The sequence below is a fragment of the Cinclus cinclus genome, chromosome 7 (genome assembly GCF_963662255.1).
Source record: "Cinclus cinclus chromosome 7, bCinCin1.1, whole genome shotgun sequence".
In the NCBI taxonomy this organism is placed as follows: Eukaryota; Metazoa; Chordata; class Aves; order Passeriformes; family Cinclidae; genus Cinclus; species Cinclus cinclus.
The window spans coordinates 6,804,703-6,825,591 of NC_085052.1; the positions used below are offsets into that span (position 1 = coordinate 6,804,703).

Genomic DNA, 20,889 nt, shown 5'->3' on the forward strand with positions numbered 1-20,889 from the left:
TAGAATTAGCATGAGGACTAGGGAACATGAGCTGCCATTCCCCTTCACACTCCCGTGCTGTGAGAAGCCACAAATCTAACAAGCACAAGGAAAAACCCCCAGACCTGAACTACTTACGATGCAGCCTTGGAGCTCCTGGCAGTAATGTGCAAACTTTGCATGTATTTTTTATAGTATGCTTTATCCTTGGAAATGTTCCTAGAAAGATAGGAATATTTGTTTCAGATTATGGTTTATAGATAAGATGGAAAACAACTTTGATGGTTGGCTTCTCTGATAACTCAAAAATCCATGGGCATAGATTTCTTGAATCGGTGAGCTGGATCCCACAGCATGATTTGAGCTCCAGAGGCTGGTAATTCCCAGGCAGCAACTCATCAGGAGTAGCCCATGAAGGAGAATTATATGGATCCGTGTGTCTTGTCTTAGCTGGGGAGGCTTTTATTTTGGTGTTGTGCAGTTGGGGTTATAGTAGATAGTAGACATAGTATAGGAGATCTACTGGGGGAGTTAGTAGGGAATCACATAATTTTTAAGTCCCATTCCTTTCCCTGTATCGAATGACTTCAGATGTGAAATGCTCCTGTTTTCTGAGTGTTTCGATGAAGGCTTATCCGTTTCAGAAAACTCTTATTTGGCTTGGTATATTCTTTTCACAGTGAAAGAATCTGACCTTCTCCTGGCATCCTTTTAATTTCCTTGGTGAAATAAGTGGATTTAGAAAGACAATTGTGTAATCCCTAGGGTCCTTTCTGTACTATCCATGGAATCCAAGCTTTGAGAAAAGTTTTGAGTGATGAACTGAGAGCAAACACACTGGAAACATATACAAATAACATCCAAAATTCCCCCGGACACTGGGATATGGCTGGAATGCTACAAAGCTCTGTAGATTGTTCCAGTAGAAGCATCAACTAAAAGGTGAAAAGCAGCCTGTGCAAATGCACAAGACCAGGTCTGGCAATCCCTTGGACCTGTTTGTCTCTAGGAGAAGGCTCTAAGTGAACTCAAGAAGAAATGAGACCTGAGCTGACTCCCCTTAGAGAGCTTAGTCAGCTTGGCTAGGCTTTATGGCCTTAGATGTTTGCAGAGTTGATGTTCCCTGATCTCCACTTCTGGGAATGACCAAATGGATACCAGGTGTTTCACTGCTGTCATTGGTGCTACTGGAGTTTATTTCTTTAAACAGCTAAGTTTCATTTTTTTGTCAAGATACCACCTTTGATATTGATTTAGAGCTCAGTGTTGCTGTATTTAGTTGAAGTAGGATTTTGGTTTGTAAATAGGTGTGTATCAGTGGAATCAGAACATGCCCCAGTGCATTGACAAGACTTAACACTTGCTCAAAATAAGTTTTTTTAACAATTTTTCCCATTCAATTTAAGAGCTGGTGGAAAAGATTTGAGTTAGGATTTTATCCGTTAGTCTGCTGCTCTTATTCAATACTGCAATAACCCAGGTCAGACAGAACAAATAGACAATTCCTTAGGCTACGGTCAGTTGGATTTCAGCTGCTTGCCTCTCCTTTGGGAAGGCTGTGCAGGGCTGGGATGCAGCCCAGTCTGAGCCTGGAGGAGATGATCTGGTCCTTGTGGCCTCACAGCTGGGGGCTTTGGAGGAAGGATGGGTTTTGATTAAAAAAAAAAAAAGAAGTTATAAACCAAGGCACAGCTATGTTTCTCCAATCCTGAAGAAGGTGTAGTCTGGAATGGGAAGCAGGCAGAGGAGAGAACTGGATTTCTGGTATTTCAGGATGCTGTGGCTCTCTTGGGACACTGTGGAGCTTCCCAGCATTGTTCACGTTTTCCTTGCCATGTGCCAATTCCCCAGGAGACTTGCAGGACTCAACTGCAGGTCCCTCTGGCTGAAAATCAGACTTGTGTTTATATATGCTTTTAATTTTTTACACACTTGTGTTTAATTAAGGATACAACAGGGTTCTTGTTTTTTTTTAATTCATTCAGAAGTCTATACTCATATATGTGTTCTCATGATATTTCTACCTCTACTTCTTAGAAGTTTATCTGCCCAAGTGCTTGCACGTCATTTATCAAAGGGGGAAATGGGAGTAAATAAATTAGTAACTCTTCCTTCCTCTTCTTTAGTCCAGTCTTTGGGTTTTATAGGAAAAATATCCACTGCCTTGGTCTCTTACAGCTGCAGGAGGAGGCTCACTCATGCCACGCTTTGCAGAGCAGTGATGGTAATTTTTAATGACCAGGTTTTGCAAAGCCTGGTTACTCAGAGTTTCCCTTCAGGATTCTCAGTGGCCACTACAAATGATCGTGTTTGAAACTAAACAGTATCCAGGAGCTGGGATTCAAGGTTTAGTTCCTTCCAAAGTGGGGAGCGCTTGAGGTTTGCCTTATCTGCATTTTCCAAGCAGGTGCAGGTGCACAGGGCTGTGCTCACTGCAGGGATAACCTGGCCTTGTGCTGCTCCTGCCTCATCCCAAAGTGTCTTCTGGGGGCAAAGCTCTTGTGTGGGGCTGGGAAACTCAACAGCAGCACAGCCTGCAGAAAGGAGGTGCTTCAGACCCGCAGGGGTGCTCTGAGGACACGTGTTGCCTTGAGAGTGTTTGATAATATCCCAGATTTTCTACCCATCAGTGTGGTGGGTCTCCGATCTTGCCTGGAGGAACAGGTAGAGTGAGACTGTGCAGTTTTAAATGGATTTTAGCATGTGTGATTTCTGGTTGCTCCATAGTTACAGGCACAATAAACGTGGCTCAAGAATGAAAAGTATTGTTGACACGTGTGTTTGCAAAGAACTGGAAAAATAACCAAAGGGAGCAACATTTTTGATTTTTAAATTTGCTTTAATGGTGTTTTGTGCCAAGATTTCCATGCACTTGACTGAGGGTTTACTCAGCTGCCATGTACAGACCTTGGGGACCTCTAGCAAGGTCTAAGTAACTGAGGATCTCCATATGCCACAGTTCCACGGCCACAGAAAGTTGACCTGGGAAGAAGAAAAATGCTTGAATCAAGATTTATCTCTTTTTGCCCAACGAAAAATGAAAGGGTGTCAGCCGTCACCTTGAGGGTTGTTAGTCCAACCCATAATCCCACTCAAGGCTTCCTAAAAGCCTGCTGCAAAGACTATTAGCATCTGCTATTAACAGTAAAAAGATGAATTTCCTTCTTTGGGGGGACCAGCTGTAAAATTTGAGGTTTAATATGCATTATCTTGGTTTGTAATTGTTTTGCTGTGGAAAAGCTAAACATTTCAAATTATGCACTGCTATATTCTTTTCTAGAAGTTATTCCCTGGTGCATAGTCAAACATCTGATTTTTCGGATGTTTTTTCTGCCCAAAGTGCAGTGCCTTGCCTTTTCCTTATTGAAATTCACATTGTTGATTACAAACCATCTGTCCAATTTAAGACCTTTTCTCCATCTTTTCTCTCAGGGTTTTTCCACTTGCCTTCTGACCTCTAAATGGGATACACTTACCTATGTCCATCTGCTCCATGTATTATATTGACTGTTTCTGCTCCCAGCCTTGCCCAGAGCAGAGAGAATATGGCTTTATTCCAGAGAAATTCAATTTTTGTTGTATTTTTGGGGTTGATTTCAACATCAAGATAGTCTGTGTAAATATCATCTTGAGAGAGGTCTCCGCTGTGGATAGAGGGAAAAATAGCAACATTAAGTTTAACAGTTCAGAGATCACTACAATAAATCACATTCTCTACATATTTTTCAGGTTTTCCCTCTTTTTACAATAGGAATTTGCATTTTATGCTGTTCTCTGCAAGAGCGCAGGGCACTGGACCAGGGCTCTGAACAAGGAGAGGATGAAAACCAGGACTGAACATTTCAAATGTGCCTGTGGCAGGAGGCCATGGGGCAACGACAAGAGTGAGACTGGGGCTGTCCCCAGAGCCCCTGTGTGCTGAGTTTGCAGGGATCACTCACCTGGAGTTCAGAAACACAGAACTCATGGAAATGGAAATACCTTCCATTTCTTTTTACAACCATCTATCTGCCCTCGTGGTTCTTGCTTAACTAATAACTTCTTTCCTATCTGATGTTAAACAGAAGATTTGCAATGCAGGATGAGTGTTAACACTGCTTAAATATGTGGAAAGTATGTAGATTAATGTTATCAGCATTAAATACTGTAGAAAAATATTAATTTAACTTACCTGGCAACTTCATATTCTTTTGAGTTTCCTTGTGTGTCATAGTAAACCAGATTTATGTCTCCCCTTGTTTTCTTTACACCAGACAATTTGATAAATACTTTTTGTCTCCAAGCTGCATAAATAAAAACAAAAATAAATCCAGAATAAATCCATTGATGAGCTTGAATGCTACATTACATAACATTTATATTACATTACATTTTCTGTCAGAGCTATTAGCATCATTTATAGAAGCAGCATGGGTTCATGACTGTAAATCACAGCAAGGTACTTTTCAAACTTGTGAATAACTGTAACAAACCTTCTTCACTTACTAGCAAAAGGCTCATCTGCTGCTGTGTTTAAAAAATACTTTTGGTCTACCCTCTTCAATTTTTCTGAGAATCTGTCAGCATAGTGTCCCATCATTGGACATCCCTCCTGTGGACATGGGAAACAGGCTCCCTAGGGAAAATAAAAGCATCAGTTCATGAGGAATATTATTTTTCATGCTAGCCCTTATGGAATTAAGGCTCCAGATGCTGTTCTGATATTGCAAAGATGTGGCTGTACTGTATGTTTTCGTAACTTAACACCAAAACCTGATAAATTTGTTTTCGATAATGGCTCCTGTACCCAGGAAGATGCAGAATGAGCAGATATGATGCCCGTGTATGGTAATAACCTGAAACTTGTTAGTTCAAATATTTTTCAGTTAGATTGTAGTACAAAATATAGGCTGGTTTTACCCTCCTAGTCAAGGGGAATGTGCCTGTATTCACAAATTGGGGAAAATGAAAGGAGCATCATTGATAAGTGCATGTATTTAGGTGCTCTAACCAGTGCCCAATGTAAATTAGAGAGCAGTCAAGGATTCTGGAGGCTCTAAATGTAGGAATTAGTAGGATAGATCTATCTAACTTATGTTGCCTTAGCATAGAGGTTTGGGGTGAGAATTCCAGGAGCTTTCATTTTTGTCCCCACTATTTTGGTGACATCATTTATGCTTCAGGATTCCTTTTCCAGAGCGGAACAGCTGAACTGCTGTGTGCTGTGCTTCCTCCTACCCAGCCACACTATAGGACCCCAGCCATGAGAATCCAAGTGGTATCTGCTCCAGAGACCTGGAATGTTTTCTTTACACCTCACCCCTTCCTGGGCTGAAACACTTACTTTCTCAAAGGCTTCATAGGAGTCACAGGGATATGCAAGGAACCCAGTGGGATAGAGGATACTTGCAAAATAAAACTCGTGGCTGCGTGAGTGGTGGCACCCCCCAAAGAGTGTAGCATCTGTAGGAAAAAAGTTTATGAGCTTTGGTGAAATAACCTCCTGTTATCCTCTGCAAGAGTTGCACTTGTCTCACCATGGAAACAGCTCAGGCACAGAGCAGAACAGCAGCATGGGCCTGTAATGATTCTTTTTTGGTCTGAATTTCTAGTTGCAGGAGAAATTGCTGTTTTTTTGTGTTTTATCTGAAGACTAGTGTACTATTACCCTAAGATTTCAAGTGAGATGCATTGGTCTGCTGTGATGTAATAGTCCCTTTCAAGAAGACATTAATATATACATATATATTATATGTGTACATGTATATTATATATGTATATATACACACACATATATATTTTTATATATACACATATATATGAGATGTCACAGCAAGATAATGTTCATTACAGTTTTAAAGGCTTAACAGAGCATGGAGCAGCCACCAAACTGTCCAAAATCTGTGAAAGAGAGACGTCTCAGGTTCAGAGGTGAGGCATGTACTACAGTCCCTGGAAACACTCAGTGTTTTTACTTAATTCATGGCTTAGATATGTGGGATGCCCTTTATAGAATCTTCAAGAAACCAGAGGTGGTGCTGTCATGCTGCTGATTTGGCCTTTTTCAGCCTGAAAATCTCCTACTGGGGTTGTTGGACCTGCAGGCTCCCTGCTTCCTTCCTTTTTGGGGTTTGCATCCAATTTCAAATTACAGAAGCAAAGCTTGGGCATGTACGACGCCTCCTTTCCCTGCGGAGTTCTCTGTGGAGCACTGTTCTGTTCCAGCCTTTGTTGTTTCTTACTTCCTTTTCAACTTAGGAGTAAACAGGCAAAGAACAATTTTGTTTTCCTGTTTTCTCCCAAACAGTGGGCAATTTTCACAGTTCGTGTTTCAGAACTGAACAAATCCAAAATACGATGCATGTTGAAATTATATGTTTACCTGCAATGATGGCTTCAAAATCACTTTGTTTCATCTCTGGAATTAAATCAGCGCACCCAGGCATCACAGTTCCTCCATTTGGGTAAAAGTCCAGGTGCCCAGTGGTGTTGTAAATTCCAAACCCTGAGACATGCATGGGAAGGTGTCATGCCTTGGTGCCATGCCCATCCCTGCAGGTACCCACTGGCACAGGAGCACTTACCTGCTGCAGGAAAGTGAGCAGCATTGCTGTGTATAACATCAACAAAGTCTGCATCGGTAGGGTCCAGTCTCACCTCAGGAGGAGTACCTTCAAAATATGGCCCAGCAGGGTCTAAACCTAAAAAACCACCCACATTTATTGGTTGAGGGAGAGAGAGAGAAGTGATACATGTTGATGTATCTTTTGCCAACTCATGAAATCAGATGTTTAGTTTTGCAAAAGGCAAGCCAAATAATGATGTGAATCCCAAGCTAAACTATAAAAAAAATATGCAAATATGATGATTTTGTGAACCTTTCTGAAAACTTATTCCAAAAGAAGTAAAATATTTTTTCAATAGATTATATAATGGTATATTATATCACTAGGAAGGAGGCATTTATTAACCATGGACTTATTACTGGAACTCTAAACCTGTAACTATGGAAAACTAAGGGTTCTTGTTGCTTTGTATTTGTGTGGAGCTTGATGTAGCCCAGTGAATGATGGCAATGTTACAAACATGTTAGTACGCTTGTCTTTCCACTGAAGAGCACTTCACCTAAACAGAGAAAGAAGATGCAATAATTACCCTGTTTCTGAGAAGCATCAATTTTGTCTGCTCTCATGACAGCTATCTCCAGCGCTGCCAATAATTTAATTCCAGTCTACAGACCACTGTGTTGCAAGATTTTTTTTCCTTTGAACACTCACTGTTAGGTCAGCATCTTGGTGAGCAGCCTACCTGTTATCCGTCTGATGCCTCGGATCCTTCTCCCCGCTTCTCCTGCAGTGTGTGCTCCCAGACTGTGGCCAATTAAATGGATTTCGTAAGGGGAGTACCCGAACATTTTCTGATCATTAAAGTGGTGGTGGTGGTGGTAGGAGATAAGAACACAGGCTTTGAATAACAAGCAAAGAGAAGGGCTGACATTATGGGCCTCTGGGAACATCTAGGCCGACTTTCTGCATAGCAAACAGAGGGGAGTTCCTTGAGTTAATTGCTGTTTAAATTGCACTAAGAATTGACAGAAAAATGATCCCATCTGGAATTTTACATGCATAGTGATGAAGGGTTCACTGTTGTAGTGCTGGCAGATGCTTGCTGTATTCCATTATCCTACATGACAAAATATGGACCATCTTTCCCATTTGGATCAATGCCTAACATCATCCTCCATAAAAATTATCTCACTTCTTTCTTTATTTATTCTACTTTGCAGCCTTTTTTGTGTGTGTGTGTGTGTGTGTGTGTGTGTGTTACATATCTATTCTCCATGTCTATTTAGAATATGTGATCATATAATGAATATGATTTTCACTGCCAAGCTCAGGTGGGGTGACATCCATTCTCCTCCTTGCCAGGTGTCATCTGTACATGGCCTGCACTGCTGAGATATTACACTTGCATTGAAGGTGGAGAGACAGAGGGGACACATTCATTGGGTTTTGTAGCAACCAAAACCAATAAGGTTGCTAATTACTTGAGGTTTTTTGCATTAAGTTTTGTTATGTGTGTACCAAAATTAAGCAGACCTGGAGAACGGCCCTGTCTGCCTTTAATGTTAAATGGCAGATTCCTCTGAAAACATTTTAATGCAGTGCTTCCATTTACTGTGCAGCTGAACCTTTCTGACAAAGAAAGTCCAGAAATTTTTTAATTAGGGAAAAGAAAAGGAAGTTTAAGCATCATTTATGCATTTTTGTGAGGGAAGAAAGGATGCCCTAGACTCTACATGATGCAGTAACAGAGACAGTAAATGAGAAACTGGACACATCTTCAAATGACTTGATACTTATACATAGAGGAGAAAGATCCAGAAGCCAAATGTGTGAGGCTTCATATGATTTTCCTAGGAAGGTACAATAGATTGTACCCCAGCAGAACCTGGCAAAGTGTTCTTTAAGCCTCAGGTTCTTGCACCTTGCCTCATGGGCTCTGAACTTCCTCTCACTGCACTTTAAGATGAGCAACTCCTGGCCAGGGTCAAGTCCAGAGCCAGGCAAGATTCTGATTTTCAGCTGCTCCAAGTACTTGTGAGTCATTCTGAAATCAGTGGGAAATGCAGCTGCACAAACTTTGCAAGCGAGCAGCTCTGCACTCTGTGTGTAAATGTGAGCAGCTGCCTTCGGGAGCAGGGGGCTCACAGCCAGGAGGCAGCTGGACAGAAAACATGGAATTATCAAGTAAGGCGGCTAGTGCTCGTTTTGGTGGTGCTAAGATACTAGTGCACTTCTGGCACGGGTGTATAACGCTGGGAAACCCTCGGAGTGCCTCATTTCCGAGGAATGCTGGCTTGCTGTAACACCGTATGGAGACGTTGCCATCTGCTGGTCCCTAATTAACAGGCACATCTCAGCCTCGGCTCCGTCCGCGCCCTCGGTGGCTGCGAGAGGTCCTCACGGGGCCGCCCATCAGTGTAATTAGCTGGACTCCCACTGCACAGCCCTGCCCGAGTGTCCTGGGCAAGGCTCAGACCCAAAGCAGCAGTGTCACAGCCCCACAGGTGCCCTGGGCACCCCCAGGGCCAAGGCAGGGTCCTTTACCTGCAGAGCTGTGATGAAAAAAGCAACCTCAGCCCCCAGCACACGGATGTTGTTCACTGCACTGACGTAGGTGCCTTTTGCTCCCTCTTTCCAGTCCACAGCAATGCAGTTGATGTTTTCCACTTCCAGTAAAAGCTGAGGTGGGAACGCACGAAGAGAAGAATTTAAAGAAACAAAATAACAATCAGAGATTAAACTTAATCTGGAATAAGGATTAAAATGTAACAGAATAATGAAGTGTTTAATTCTTTACTAAATGGGACTCTTCCCTGCAGCCTGTACCGCCCCGAAACGCGACTTCTTACAAGACAGAATATAACAATCACTCCTCAAAAATTATCAGTTATGAAAACTGTAATAAAAATCTTTTACTTTATGCACCATTTCTATATTTGAAATACTTCTGAAATGCCATACAAGTGCACAGTAGATTCTATGTACAGTGTTGTGAGCTTCTTTGAGGGATGTTGGTAGTTTAACTGATTTGTTTAAGAAGTAGGCTTATTTACCAACTGAGTTTAAAACTGTGAAAGCCATGTCAGACTTAAAAAAAATTTGGAGGAGAGAAGAAAGGATCTATTTCAGCAAAGAAAGCATTGGTCACTTCGGTGCTGGGCACAGTCCTGCAGAGATAGTGATTTTTCCAGTGGAAGAATCATGTGTTAGTCTGCATTTACAGCTTTCTGTGAATAATGCTCACTTGAGCTTTGAGATAGAACAAGGAGTGGTAACAAAAACTAATCCATGAAAAAACAGCTAAAGGTGAATGACAAGGAAAACAGAAGTGAAACAATAATGCATCCTGGACTCACTCCTCTCCTGTAGGGACCATAAGTTTATAGTGTAGAGAGCCAGAAAGAACTGCTGTCTCTTTTCAATTGAAAAAAATAAAAAAGGAAAAGGAAATTTAATATTTCAGATTAAAAGTATTCATATATTTGTGAAGAGAATTAGTGCTGCTGATCTGTGACTTATTATCCAGTGTTGTCTTTTCCCAGCTTAGCCTTTTCCCTACCAGCTCAGAAGCAGCAGCAAGCAGAGCAGATCTTGCTTGTCTGCCAGAGACAAGGTACACTCTGCTGGTTTTGTGGGACCTCTCACATTTCATACTTGAAATGTTTTTTCCACTGAACTCAGTAATCAAACAACAAAGCAAAAATTTTGGTGGTGTTCTTATGTTTGTTTGTGCTTTGTTGTTGTTTGGGTTGGTTTTTGTTTGTCTCTAAGAACTGAACCGTGGTGAACCAGGGTGGTATTTATAGACTGAAACGTGATCTTTCCAAATCAGGAAGTTCCTTGGACTGAAGGAAGGTTCAGCTGCCGCTAGCAGTGGGAATTGATGTCTAATTCATGGGTGTAGAGGCTGGGGACAGCTCTGTTCAGTTACTGCTTTGAGCTGATCTGATCTGCAGGCTTTGTGAATGGAAATTTCACAAAAAGAAGAAACAAAGCCAGGGAGGACCAAGGGGCCTCTGCTGTGCTGCATCTTCCCAAGTGGGAGCACTTTGGTGTGTGTGGAATTTAATTCTTGGTTTGCACCTTCTGCTGCCTAATGAACTGTAAAATTCACTGTTGACATTAATGTCTAAAGGATACCAGCAGAGCTGATGGGAACCAGAGGATACTGTCATACCAAGCACATTTCTACCACCCAGCCTGTTTTTCCAGTGCTGCCAAATCCATGAATGATGAAGGAGGTTTTCCTGTGTGAGGAAAAATGTGACTTCTGGATGGTCGAGGAGTTTATTGCTGAGATCACCTATAGGTTAAAAAAAAAAAAAAAAAAAGGTTTTATCTGTTCCTACTTTCAAACATTTAAAAAAGTCTGCTAGGTCATGCACTCAGGACTGAAGGGATTCTGACAGGACAAAGTCTGTGGGTTTTGGAACTTGGGGACCAAAAATCTCATCTTTCTCAGTTCCACTATGGTTTCCACAGAAATTGTGCCTTTATGGTTTTTCCTGCTCCCATCTGCTCTGCATGAAGAACCTTCTTCTCTTTGAAGAATATGATGCAACCTAAAAATGCCATATTGTCACAGGGTGTCTCCTGGCCTGAGGTGATGAGTTTCTCCAGGGAGCAGCCCACCAGCTCCACAATTCCTGCTCCAGCTTGTCCTTTTTCTGACCTGACCTTTGGCTTCAGTGCGATGCTCTGCTTCTAAGCTGCAGCCTGTTTTTCTCATTAGCCACTCCAGAAATGCTGGAAGAACTTCATGCAGGGACTGCATGCAGCAGGGGTGAAGCTGATCTTCACACATTGCTGCAAGCTACTAAATTATCTCTTTTTCCTTGAGAATGTAATCTGTCTGTATTGTTTTCAGGCAAGTACAGGGGCTGTGATGTGAGCTCAGGGAGTTTGGGTGTGGAAGGGTTGTGTCCTAGATCATAGATAGGGTGAAGTTTAATGGGAAGTGGTGGAAGCTGTATTTTGATTTATTTTATCAACAACAGAAGTGCTGAGCAACCTGATGCTGTATCCTGTGTGCTTCAACCTTCCTCAGAGACTTAAGTACTTGCAAAGGATAGTTTGTATAACTTATATCCTAAACCTTCAGGAAAATACCAGGAAACTTCTTGTGCCCTACAGTTAATTCATAACCCTTTTTTTGTGTTTTACCAGTATATTGTATATTCAGTAGTGTACCTTCAAACTCTCTTCTGATTCTGACTTGTTTGCCTATGGTGACTGACACAGACTTTTGTAGCAAGTTAACAAACATTTTTAGGTTCAGTCAGCTTTTGATATAAAAAATAAATGTCACCTGTGAATTATTTCCTGTTTCTCTGGTGTAGAGAGAGAAGCTGATGTTCATCTCTTCTGGAGAATCAGGCAAACCTGTCAGAAGCCTCCCTGGTACCCCAGACCAGGGTGGGTCATCTGTAAAACAGCCAAGCCTGGGGTAGCAAACTTCTTTACCTAGAGTAGAAGAAACCACTTGTTTATATGTATGGTTCTCTTGCTTGATGATGTATTTGAGACTAAAGCAGTTTGAAGAGCAAAAATCTAAGGATTTAATTTTATGATTGATATTGAAATTAATTTTTGAACGTTATTATGCATCCTTTATGTGCATTGCCTGAAGTAGGAATCCAGGTAGAGCTGAATAAACCAAGTAAAGGAGAATAAGCCAAGACCCACACAGTATTTTGACACCATTTTCTAGGCTTGTAAAGGATTAGTTCAGTTCCTTTTTAAAAAACAGCCTAGTAAGAAATGCTAGTTAGAATTGCTCCTGCATACCTTGTACTCCAAAGCATTGGGTCTTTCTTATGGGAATGAAGGTAACCTTGCACAAAGAATGATATGAATACTTCCTTCAATAAAGTAGTTTTTTCTAGATCAAATGGACCTAGTGCTCATTTACTCTCAGCTTTTATGTTTTAGCATTGGTGTGCTGAGCACCCTTTTGTTGGTCATTTATTTTTATAGAGTAGCAATGTAAAGACAGATGTTGCATTGCCTTGATGGAGGTAGGACACACAGCTCTGAATTTCTCTATGGATTTACAGCACAGAAGTATGTCTCTTGCAGTCTTAAAAATAAATTTTAAACAGAGCAGAGTCTTTTAGCATTAGTTCCATGCACTGTAATAAGCATTGCCCTACAATGACACACAAATCATACTACAATTTCAATGTAAAGGAAAATAACAGTCATCATTTGCTATGTACCACTTCATCTGAATTCACTTTGTAGTGGCAATGTTTAAAGATACAATTTCTCACCTGCTACTCTGCCAAGGAGATAAAATGCAACAATCCACATTCCAGCCACCTGAAGCAAATTGAATACACAGGTTAAGCATTTTCTTTTGAGTATTTTGTCCTTTTAGAAAGAGTGTAATGCAAAGAGAAATGCAAAGACCTTCACTCGAAGAGGAATAACCGCACACACTGGGCTGTGCACAGAGGGGACCCATCAGCCAGAAGGAGGCCTGGGGGTCCTGGCAGACACCAAATGACCATAAAACAACGTGCCCCACAGCCAGCAGCATCCTGGGCTGCTTGAGGGGGAGTGTTCCCAGCAGGATGTGGGAAGGGGTTCTACCCCACCACTCAGTTTTGCTATTCACTGCATTTCTTGCAGACAATACTGCGTGCAGATTGCTGACGGAGTCAACCAGATCTCAGGATCCTGATTTTTCCCAGCTGCGATGGGATAGGTGAGAGGTGTGGTACAACAAGCACAGTGGTGCAAATAACTTGTTGAAATCTGCACACTTGGCAGCTTAGGACCCTTACTGGAAGAAAAATTTTGATCAGATTCCTTTCCTCTACACTTTCTTCACTGGTCTTTCCCATGGCAGGACTTCCATTCGTTCCTCTCCTCTCCTCTCCTCTCCTCTCCTCTCCTCTCCTCTCCTCTCCTCTCCTCTCCTCTCCTCTCCTCTCCTCTCCTCTCCTCTCCTCTCCTCTCCTCTCCTCTCCTCTCCTCTCCTCTCCTCTCCTCTCCTCTCCTCTCCTCTCCTCTCCTCTCCTCTCCTCTCCTCTCCTCTCCTCTCCTCTCCTCTCCTCTCCTCTCCTCTCCTCTCCTCTCCTCTCCTCTCCTCTCCTCTCCTCTCCTCCTTCTTTTAGGTGTTTCCTATGGCACCCACCTCTCATCTCCAACATACTGCTTTTCTATAAAACCAAAAATTTGACTTGTCACTCCTGGCAACTGGGATAGCTCATTAGAAATATTAAGAAAAATTGGTAAATTGAGTATTTATAATGTCACTAGCACTCTCCAAGGGATATTTTTACAGATGTGAGAAAGCCAGAAACACAACACTCCAAAGGTCCTTGGCATTACAAAATTCTTTCCGAAACAAAGAAGAAACAATTGGGAATTTTACAGAATTTGTCCTTGAAGCTTGTGTGACAATCCACCCCTGTGGTGTCGATCCACCCCTGTGCTTGTTTTTGATGGAGGTGGGATTACTTGTCTGTAATGACATGGTTTCCTAACAAAGCCAAACAGGATAGGTCAGAGCACTCTCTAATAAACTCTGAAGTCCCTGTTTGGTAATAGCTTGTTTTGTTTGTGTGTTTGGGCAGAGGAGTGAGGATGAGTATCTCAACAGTGAGCAGGATCTGCAAAGTTCAGAGCTGAGAGGAATCATGGAATTTCCTTAGAAACACTGTTCTGATCCTAAACCTAATTTATCCAATGATGTTGTTACCAGAGAGAAAAACTATCAGCTCGAGGAGAGTGGGAAACAGAGAGGAAGTCTGGCAGTAAAATAGGAGAGAAAAGGATCAGGAGTTACTCTAAGCAGCTGGTGAAGGGCAGGAACAGAGAGGTCCCAACACTTTGCCCAAAGGAGCAGCTCCATTCAGCTGGAATGTTGGTCAAGGTGCCCATCATCGTGATGAGAACATGATGACAGTGCAGGAAAATGACAGCTGCTGTGGCTCGTCACATGAATTGGAGAGCTCCACAGGATTTCTTAATATTTAATGGACAGCCCTCACACCCGGGAGATGTGCAGTCTATGTCAGGAACACTGCAGCAGGAAGGAGAGTGGAATTTCTTTTCACACCTAAAATCTGAAAGGCAAGTAATGATTTAGGGAGATGTAGGAGATTGCCAAATAAAAAGTGATTAGTAATTTCCTTCAAAAGATCTTCCTTTGAAGGCAGAAAATAGAAATTAGCATGTGGCCAGGGAAATAAAAGGAATAGCAGAAATTTTATCATTTGTGGAATGTTGATGCATTCTGTAATTAAGAGAGTTGTAGTTTGGGTAGAAGATAATTTTTGAGTGGGAAGCCTTTCTGTATCAGTCTATGTTAATGACAAAAAAAATTGCAAAGAGGCTAAAAAGCTATGTGAAAAGAGTTCAGGCAGCATGCAATTTGAAAATTCTTTCACTGGGCATTTAGGAGGCGTAGTGCTGAACAAGAGGAACTGGAACAACTTGTTTGTGAACGTGATCTCAGCCTACCCAGGGCTGCTGGCAAGAGGCTGCTCAATGCTGAGCTCAGGTAACATCTCAATGCATGCAAAACCTGCACTAAATATTCTTAAATTGATGTTCAACCTAGGGAAAAAAAAAAAAAAAAGGCAAATATTCCCAGACTGCCATCCTGATGTATAAAAGCTAGGCTGGAGCAGTGGTTGCTCCTCATAACACGACATCAAGTCACCTGCAGGACACCATTGCTCAATCATGAGCCACAGTGCAGGGTTGGGGAGATATGAGAAAGTCTGCATAATAACTGTCTGCAGTGTATTTTTAAGTCCCACACATGTACCCACACACCTTCCTTAGGACATGAACTGAAGCAGGCACACAGAGCCTTAATGAAAACCAAGGCCAAATCTCAGCAGTTCTCATTATCAGCATTTTAAGCCAATTATTTCACCACCATAAATAGATTGTTTTTAACATTTTAAACAACATTTGTTATGTATTGAATTGCTAAGAATTTTACTCACCATTCTCTTAAAAGTCTTGTTATCTTTTTCTGGTGAGCAGCACCAGGATACAAAAATGGCTGCTGTTTTCTTTAATGAAAATTTGAGAGCTTTATTCTGAAAAAAAAAGTATTAAAAAGTAAATTAAAAACCTATGGGTAATTTGGTAAAATGGAATAAATTGGAAGAAAACATAGGGGCAAAAAAGGGCAACATTGGTAACTGGAAATTAATGGCTAAAAGTTACATAGATTTCGTAGGGAAAACAAAAATGTCATCATGTAAAATCTATGCACATTGGAATTAAGGAAAAATATTTGATGCATGAAAGAATTAAGAAGATACAATGGGTTTTTTTAGTCTATCTTTACCAAAACTAGGTAAAATTCATAGTAGGGAAAAGGAAGAATTCACGATGATTCTCTGATCAGACAGTAATTTTAGATCTGATGTAGAATTGCTGTTGGAACTGGAAATTCAAAAATCACTGGACTCCAGTAACTCATAGCTGAGATTCATTAAAAAACTCCAAACCCTACCAGAAAAAATTGTTGGCAATTTTTTTAAAGTTATTGTTTTGCAAGAAAAGTCCAGATACATAATTTGAAGAAAATTGATATGATAATAAGTAAAAAAAAACTAAGGACGAATGACCTGAGGAACTGCAGTCCAATATCAGCCTGAGGCAGAATAATGAAGCTCTCCACAGGAGAGTTTCTCCACTCACCCATGAAAGAAAAATTGTGAAAATTTTTTAAAAGATTAAGTTGTAATTGAGTTCAGCTACATGACATGACAAACTGACAGTCTTATAAGATCAACATTGTAAGTCACATAATACTTGGATTTTAGGAAGATCTCTGCCACTTGATATTTTGATTAGGAAAGCAAAATTACATACATGCATACTACAACAGTTAAGTAGATTAAAATTAAATGCATGGATTAAGTAGATTAAAAATTGAGTAATTATTGCATTTTAGGCTTTAGTTGGAAGAACTAGAAGGCAGCTCCTGAATTTACAAGTACAGTTCTTGCTACTGTGAACTATCATGTCATAACATATAACTTCTTATCATATATTATATCATTATCATATCATATATCATATCTTACCACAATCAAGGTGTGATTATGTTTTTCAGCTTTTTAGCTTCAGGGCTTTTTTTACTCACTGTTCATGCTGGATCATCACTGATGAAGGTTTTAGCCTTCAACACTGTTATTGCTGGACATAAGCTCAGACTGAAAAAATGCTGACATCTAGGCCAAAGTATAGTAAAACAAAGTACAGGTTTTGGATGTAGGATTATTTTTTGGTGTTTGGGGAACTAAAGGCTGTCACACTGCACATCATGCTTGCAGATCTGAGGTGAACATTTGAGGAAGCTGTAACTGAGAAGACCTTTAAAGCCTTGCTAATGTATTAGTAGTGACTTTTGAAGTGCCAAGGAAGTTGATATGCTTTGTTTCCCATACAGCTGGGAGAATGCTACTTTCCAATTTTCAGGTCTACTTTATCCCCTTCAATACTGAAGTTTAAGTTCTCTACCCTCTACCTTTCAGGTCTTTCTGATGTGTGATTTTTAAATTTTATTTTAATTTTTTAATTTTTATTTTCAATGTTTTTCTTGCCTTGCCACTCCAACCATGCTTCCTATATTCCCTGCCCTGGCACTGTCCTTAAACAGAGAATATTTTTGCTGTTCTGTCTTTCCACTGTTTTACTAAAGTCTTTCTTATTTTTCAGCAGTTTGTCTCAGTGCTCAGTTAAAATTGTAAATCAGTACAAAGGAGGAGAACCCACCCAGAGTTTAACATATAAGCTTTGGATATAGGAGCTGAAGGTTAAATTTCTTGTTCTACCAGCAAATTCTTGCATGGCCTTGAGCGTGAGGCATTTAGAGATCTAATTGCACATCCAAGTACTGAACATTACTTTAAATGGTAACAGAAAGAAAATGAAAAAAAATTACAAGAGTATCTTTAGACCTCATAATGGTGATCATGTCCATATTCATCCTTTATTATATATGATTACCTGAAAGTACAATATGATTTTTAATTGTTTATTTCGAATGTAATTTTGTTGTTCAGCCCACTCTATACAAGCACACAAAGAACACCATTTTTCCTAGGCACAGCCCACAGTCAGTGGCTCAGGCACACCCCTTGAGCAGACTATCAAATAACTATCAAATACTCAAAGCTGGTGTGCAGAGTACTGAGGAAAATGCTGGTGATGTGGTGTGATAACTCAGGTAGCAGAGTAATTGGCATAATTGTTAAAGACCTAATTTTGTCTCCAGCTCCTCCCCATGAACAGCCCAGTGCAGGGGCCTTCATCATTCTGGATGAAGGTTCTTTGACACTGCTTCAATACAAATGAGGAATAACAAATAAAGATCATCTTGGCATTGGTCAGCCTCCTTTCCTGCTTGCTCACCAGCTTTTAGATACAGTGAAGTTCTGCAGGAGGAAACTGGCCTTAATTGAATAGCTCTGGCACCCACAAATTTAATGTTAGAGAAATCAATTTTGTAGCTGAGCAATGATATGCAGAACCTTTTGCAAATTTTCTTCCTCCAAACCACCCAACACAAAGGAATAACCATGGCAAGGCAAGGCTCACACACATTGTCTGGTCTGGGTAGTAGATTTTTTCTGAGTGCCAGTTGACCTCTTAAACTGAATCTGAAACAGTGGACTAGGACATTGACCTGAATGACTCAGAATAGTGATGCAAATTATTTTCTTGAGGCATTTAATGTGGGAAGAGCTCAAATAAAAGGTTAGTAGGTGTGTTGGAGGGTGCAGTAAGATGTAGGCTTTTAGGGTGTTTAGGTCAGTTGCTTAGAACTGGTGAACAATCTAAAGAAATTGTAGGATAACAGTGAACAAAACATATTTAATAACAAGTTTTTTGCTTCCTACTGTGCAGTATTTGCTCAGATTTCCTAAATAATAGGGTTCTCACCTTGACCTTACATGGTATTTATACATTCAAGTTTACAGAGACAATTATGATAATTTAATCTGATTTACAAGCATCATAAAAAAAATCAAAACAAACCAACAACAAAAGTGATTCAGTTTTGGGAAGTGGCTGTGCCAATTCTGACTAAGCAGTGAGCCTTTGGCTGACTTGCAGCCACCACCTGGCCACTTGTCTGTCTTCCCTGGGTGACCTCCACTGTTCATCTCCATGATTAGGCTGCTTTGGAACTTAGTCAACTCCAAGACCAACACTGTTGGCCTTCTGCCATTTCTGAAGCACAGAATAGCCCTTGTTGATGACTAGTTCAAGTGCACAGTAGTCTACCAAAAAAAGTCTCATTTTCACATTCTTCCACAAAACAGCTCCATAATTCTTCCCCATTTCCATTCTCCCGTTAAATTTTCAGTGCTCCTAGTAATGCTTAAATACGTAGCCTGTTTTATCCTCCTTTTTCATTTCTGCTGTAATTTGTGTTTCAATGCATTTTCCTTTAAAAATAAAAGAAAGAACTCCAGATACCATCTGCAAATGCTGTCATTTAGTTCTTTCTTTAAAATCAGAGATATATTCAGCCTCAGATTAGCTTAGCTCCACTGAATCCACCCTGTTTTCCTGGCTGCACTGCATTGTCACAGCCCAGAAATTCTCATCCCCTACTGGGATTTCCTGGAATTGAAAAGTTTTAAGCCCCGTAGCTGCTGCCTAGGACCCCTCTCTGAGTGCTGCTGTTTGCATTTTGCATGTTCACTCAGACCATACCATTCAGCCTGGCTATTTTTAAGTTAAGGAGTCCTTGGGGTCCCGACCTGTAGCTTGTACAGACGCTCGTCCCCAAAGCCCACCAATTTTTCAGCACTTACCTCTTTGAATGCAGGAGGGGTTGGTGCTTTGCAGGCTCTGCTCAGCCAGCTCCCTGTTAAATCCTGGTTGCTGCTGGCCTTTTTCACTTGGAATCAGTCCCACGACAGTAGGTGCAGACCTGCCCACATGGTGTCTAATTATAGGCTTGGTGTGGGTGAGTGAGAACCTTGGTAAGAATGATCCCCTCGATGCTGGTATAACAGATGTTTCCTTTTCTTGTATCTCATTGTAAGTAATTCATCAATGTTTTCCCCTCCTGAAGTTTTGTTAGTTTGAAAAAAAGCAAGGTGAGACTGTTTGATTCCCCTCCAGAGGGGTTTTGTGTGTAAAATTCATCCCAGCCAGCACGGAATGCTCTCCTGAGTTACCGGGTTATTGTGAGCTTGTGTTACAGGTAATAACTGATCCTCCACTGCCAGGCAGGTCAGAGCAGGAGCTTTATTGCCCTGCTCTGTGTCCCCCACTAGCAGTCACCAGCTGTCTCTTTGTCAGCTGTCTGGTGGACATGCCTCGTCAGAGCAAGCCCTTGTACATTTTCATTCAGTCAAAGCTTGTTATATTTTTTTAATTTCTTTTTTTTTTTTTTTTTTTAATCAAGGGAAGACTACCTTCTTTTAAAAGAAAGGAATAGGAAAAATAGTCTTACAGCTTAGGGGCAATGTAAGTATCTGAGCTTTTACCAGTGAAATTACTCAGGATCTGTATACCCACTACCATTTTGTCTAATCTGTGTCTTCTTAGGCCGTGTGGGATTTACATATTAGGTGTCTCTGTACCAAGCTCTCTTATCAGCTGGCATGCTCTGAATATAACTGGTGTAAACTGACATTATTGTGATCCACCTAGATCAGAGAAACCACAGGCACTTTCATTCAGAATTGTTTCAGGAGAAGGATAGGATGATGATAACCGTGTCATTCATCTTTTCATGACTTGTCCATCATGTAAATCCCAGATTCCCTTCTGTGCTCTGGAGACTGTGAGTCACAGCCATGTCAGAACCCAGTTCTTTCAGCTCCTGAGCAAGGTGTCAGTCCTTACAGTGCTATCTGCAGGATGGGTGCTGCCATAATCACCTGCTCTGGCAGCTCTGTAGGAGCCAATGTCACCCTGAATCAAGGAGTGGTGCAAGTGCCTCAGGGCAGGAAGTAACTTGGGCTGGATCTGTGGCTCACATAAGGAGCCAATTTGTGGTCCTGGAATACGTGCATTGCCTGAGAGAAGATGTTTCAAAAATTACACCAAAAAATGTTTCTCCATATACTGAATTGTGTGCAAGGCAGTCAGCCTGCAAGGCACTGTAAGCACCGAGTTAAGAGTGTCTGTCACTCCTTGTGGCACACGGCACCTACAGGAGTGTCTGAGTCCGGGTCCGGCTCTTGGCAGAGTGGTGCAAGGCAGTGCCACATATGAAAGTAATCGTTAGAAAGAAATCTGAGAGGAATGTGAAGGAAGCACTGGCCAGTGAAGGACTGCATCTCATATTTAATTTCTGCTTACATTGACAATGTGTGTGTAATTTCAGGTAAGACAGAAGAGATCCAGCTAATAAGAAATTCTT

General features: G+C 41.1%; 1 protein-coding gene across 1 annotated transcript; it reads right to left on the minus strand.

Moving 5' to 3' along the window:
* Positions 1-2,897: 2,897 nt before the first annotated feature.
* LOC134045894 (pancreatic lipase-related protein 2-like) lies at positions 2,898-12,836 on the minus strand. Its single transcript, XM_062495992.1, has 12 exons — positions 12,797-12,836; positions 11,833-11,987; positions 10,702-10,827; positions 9,069-9,203; positions 7,267-7,375; positions 6,543-6,659; positions 6,341-6,463; positions 5,303-5,421; positions 4,465-4,594; positions 4,151-4,262; positions 3,456-3,623; positions 2,898-2,961 (listed from the first exon to the last, which is right to left on the minus strand). Exons 1-12 carry the CDS (start codon positions 12,834-12,836, stop codon positions 2,898-2,900), a joined length of 1,398 nt encoding a protein of 465 aa, XP_062351976.1.
* Positions 12,837-20,889: the final 8,053 nt, after the last annotated feature.

Excerpts from the sequence above, each read along its gene's own strand:
- LOC134045894 (XM_062495992.1), bottom strand. The coding sequence starts at position 12,836 with ATGTGGATTGTTGCATTTTATCTCCTTGGCAGAGTAGCAG. Across the intron at positions 11,988-12,796 it reads TCTCCTTGGCAGAGTAGCAG|GTAAAGAAGTTTGCTACCCC; the intron begins GTGAGAAATTGT and ends CTTCTACTCTAG. Across the intron at positions 7,376-9,068 it reads TTTTCATCACAGCTCTGCAG|AAAATGTTCGGGTACTCCCC; the intron begins GTAAAGGACCCT and ends TTTAATGATCAG.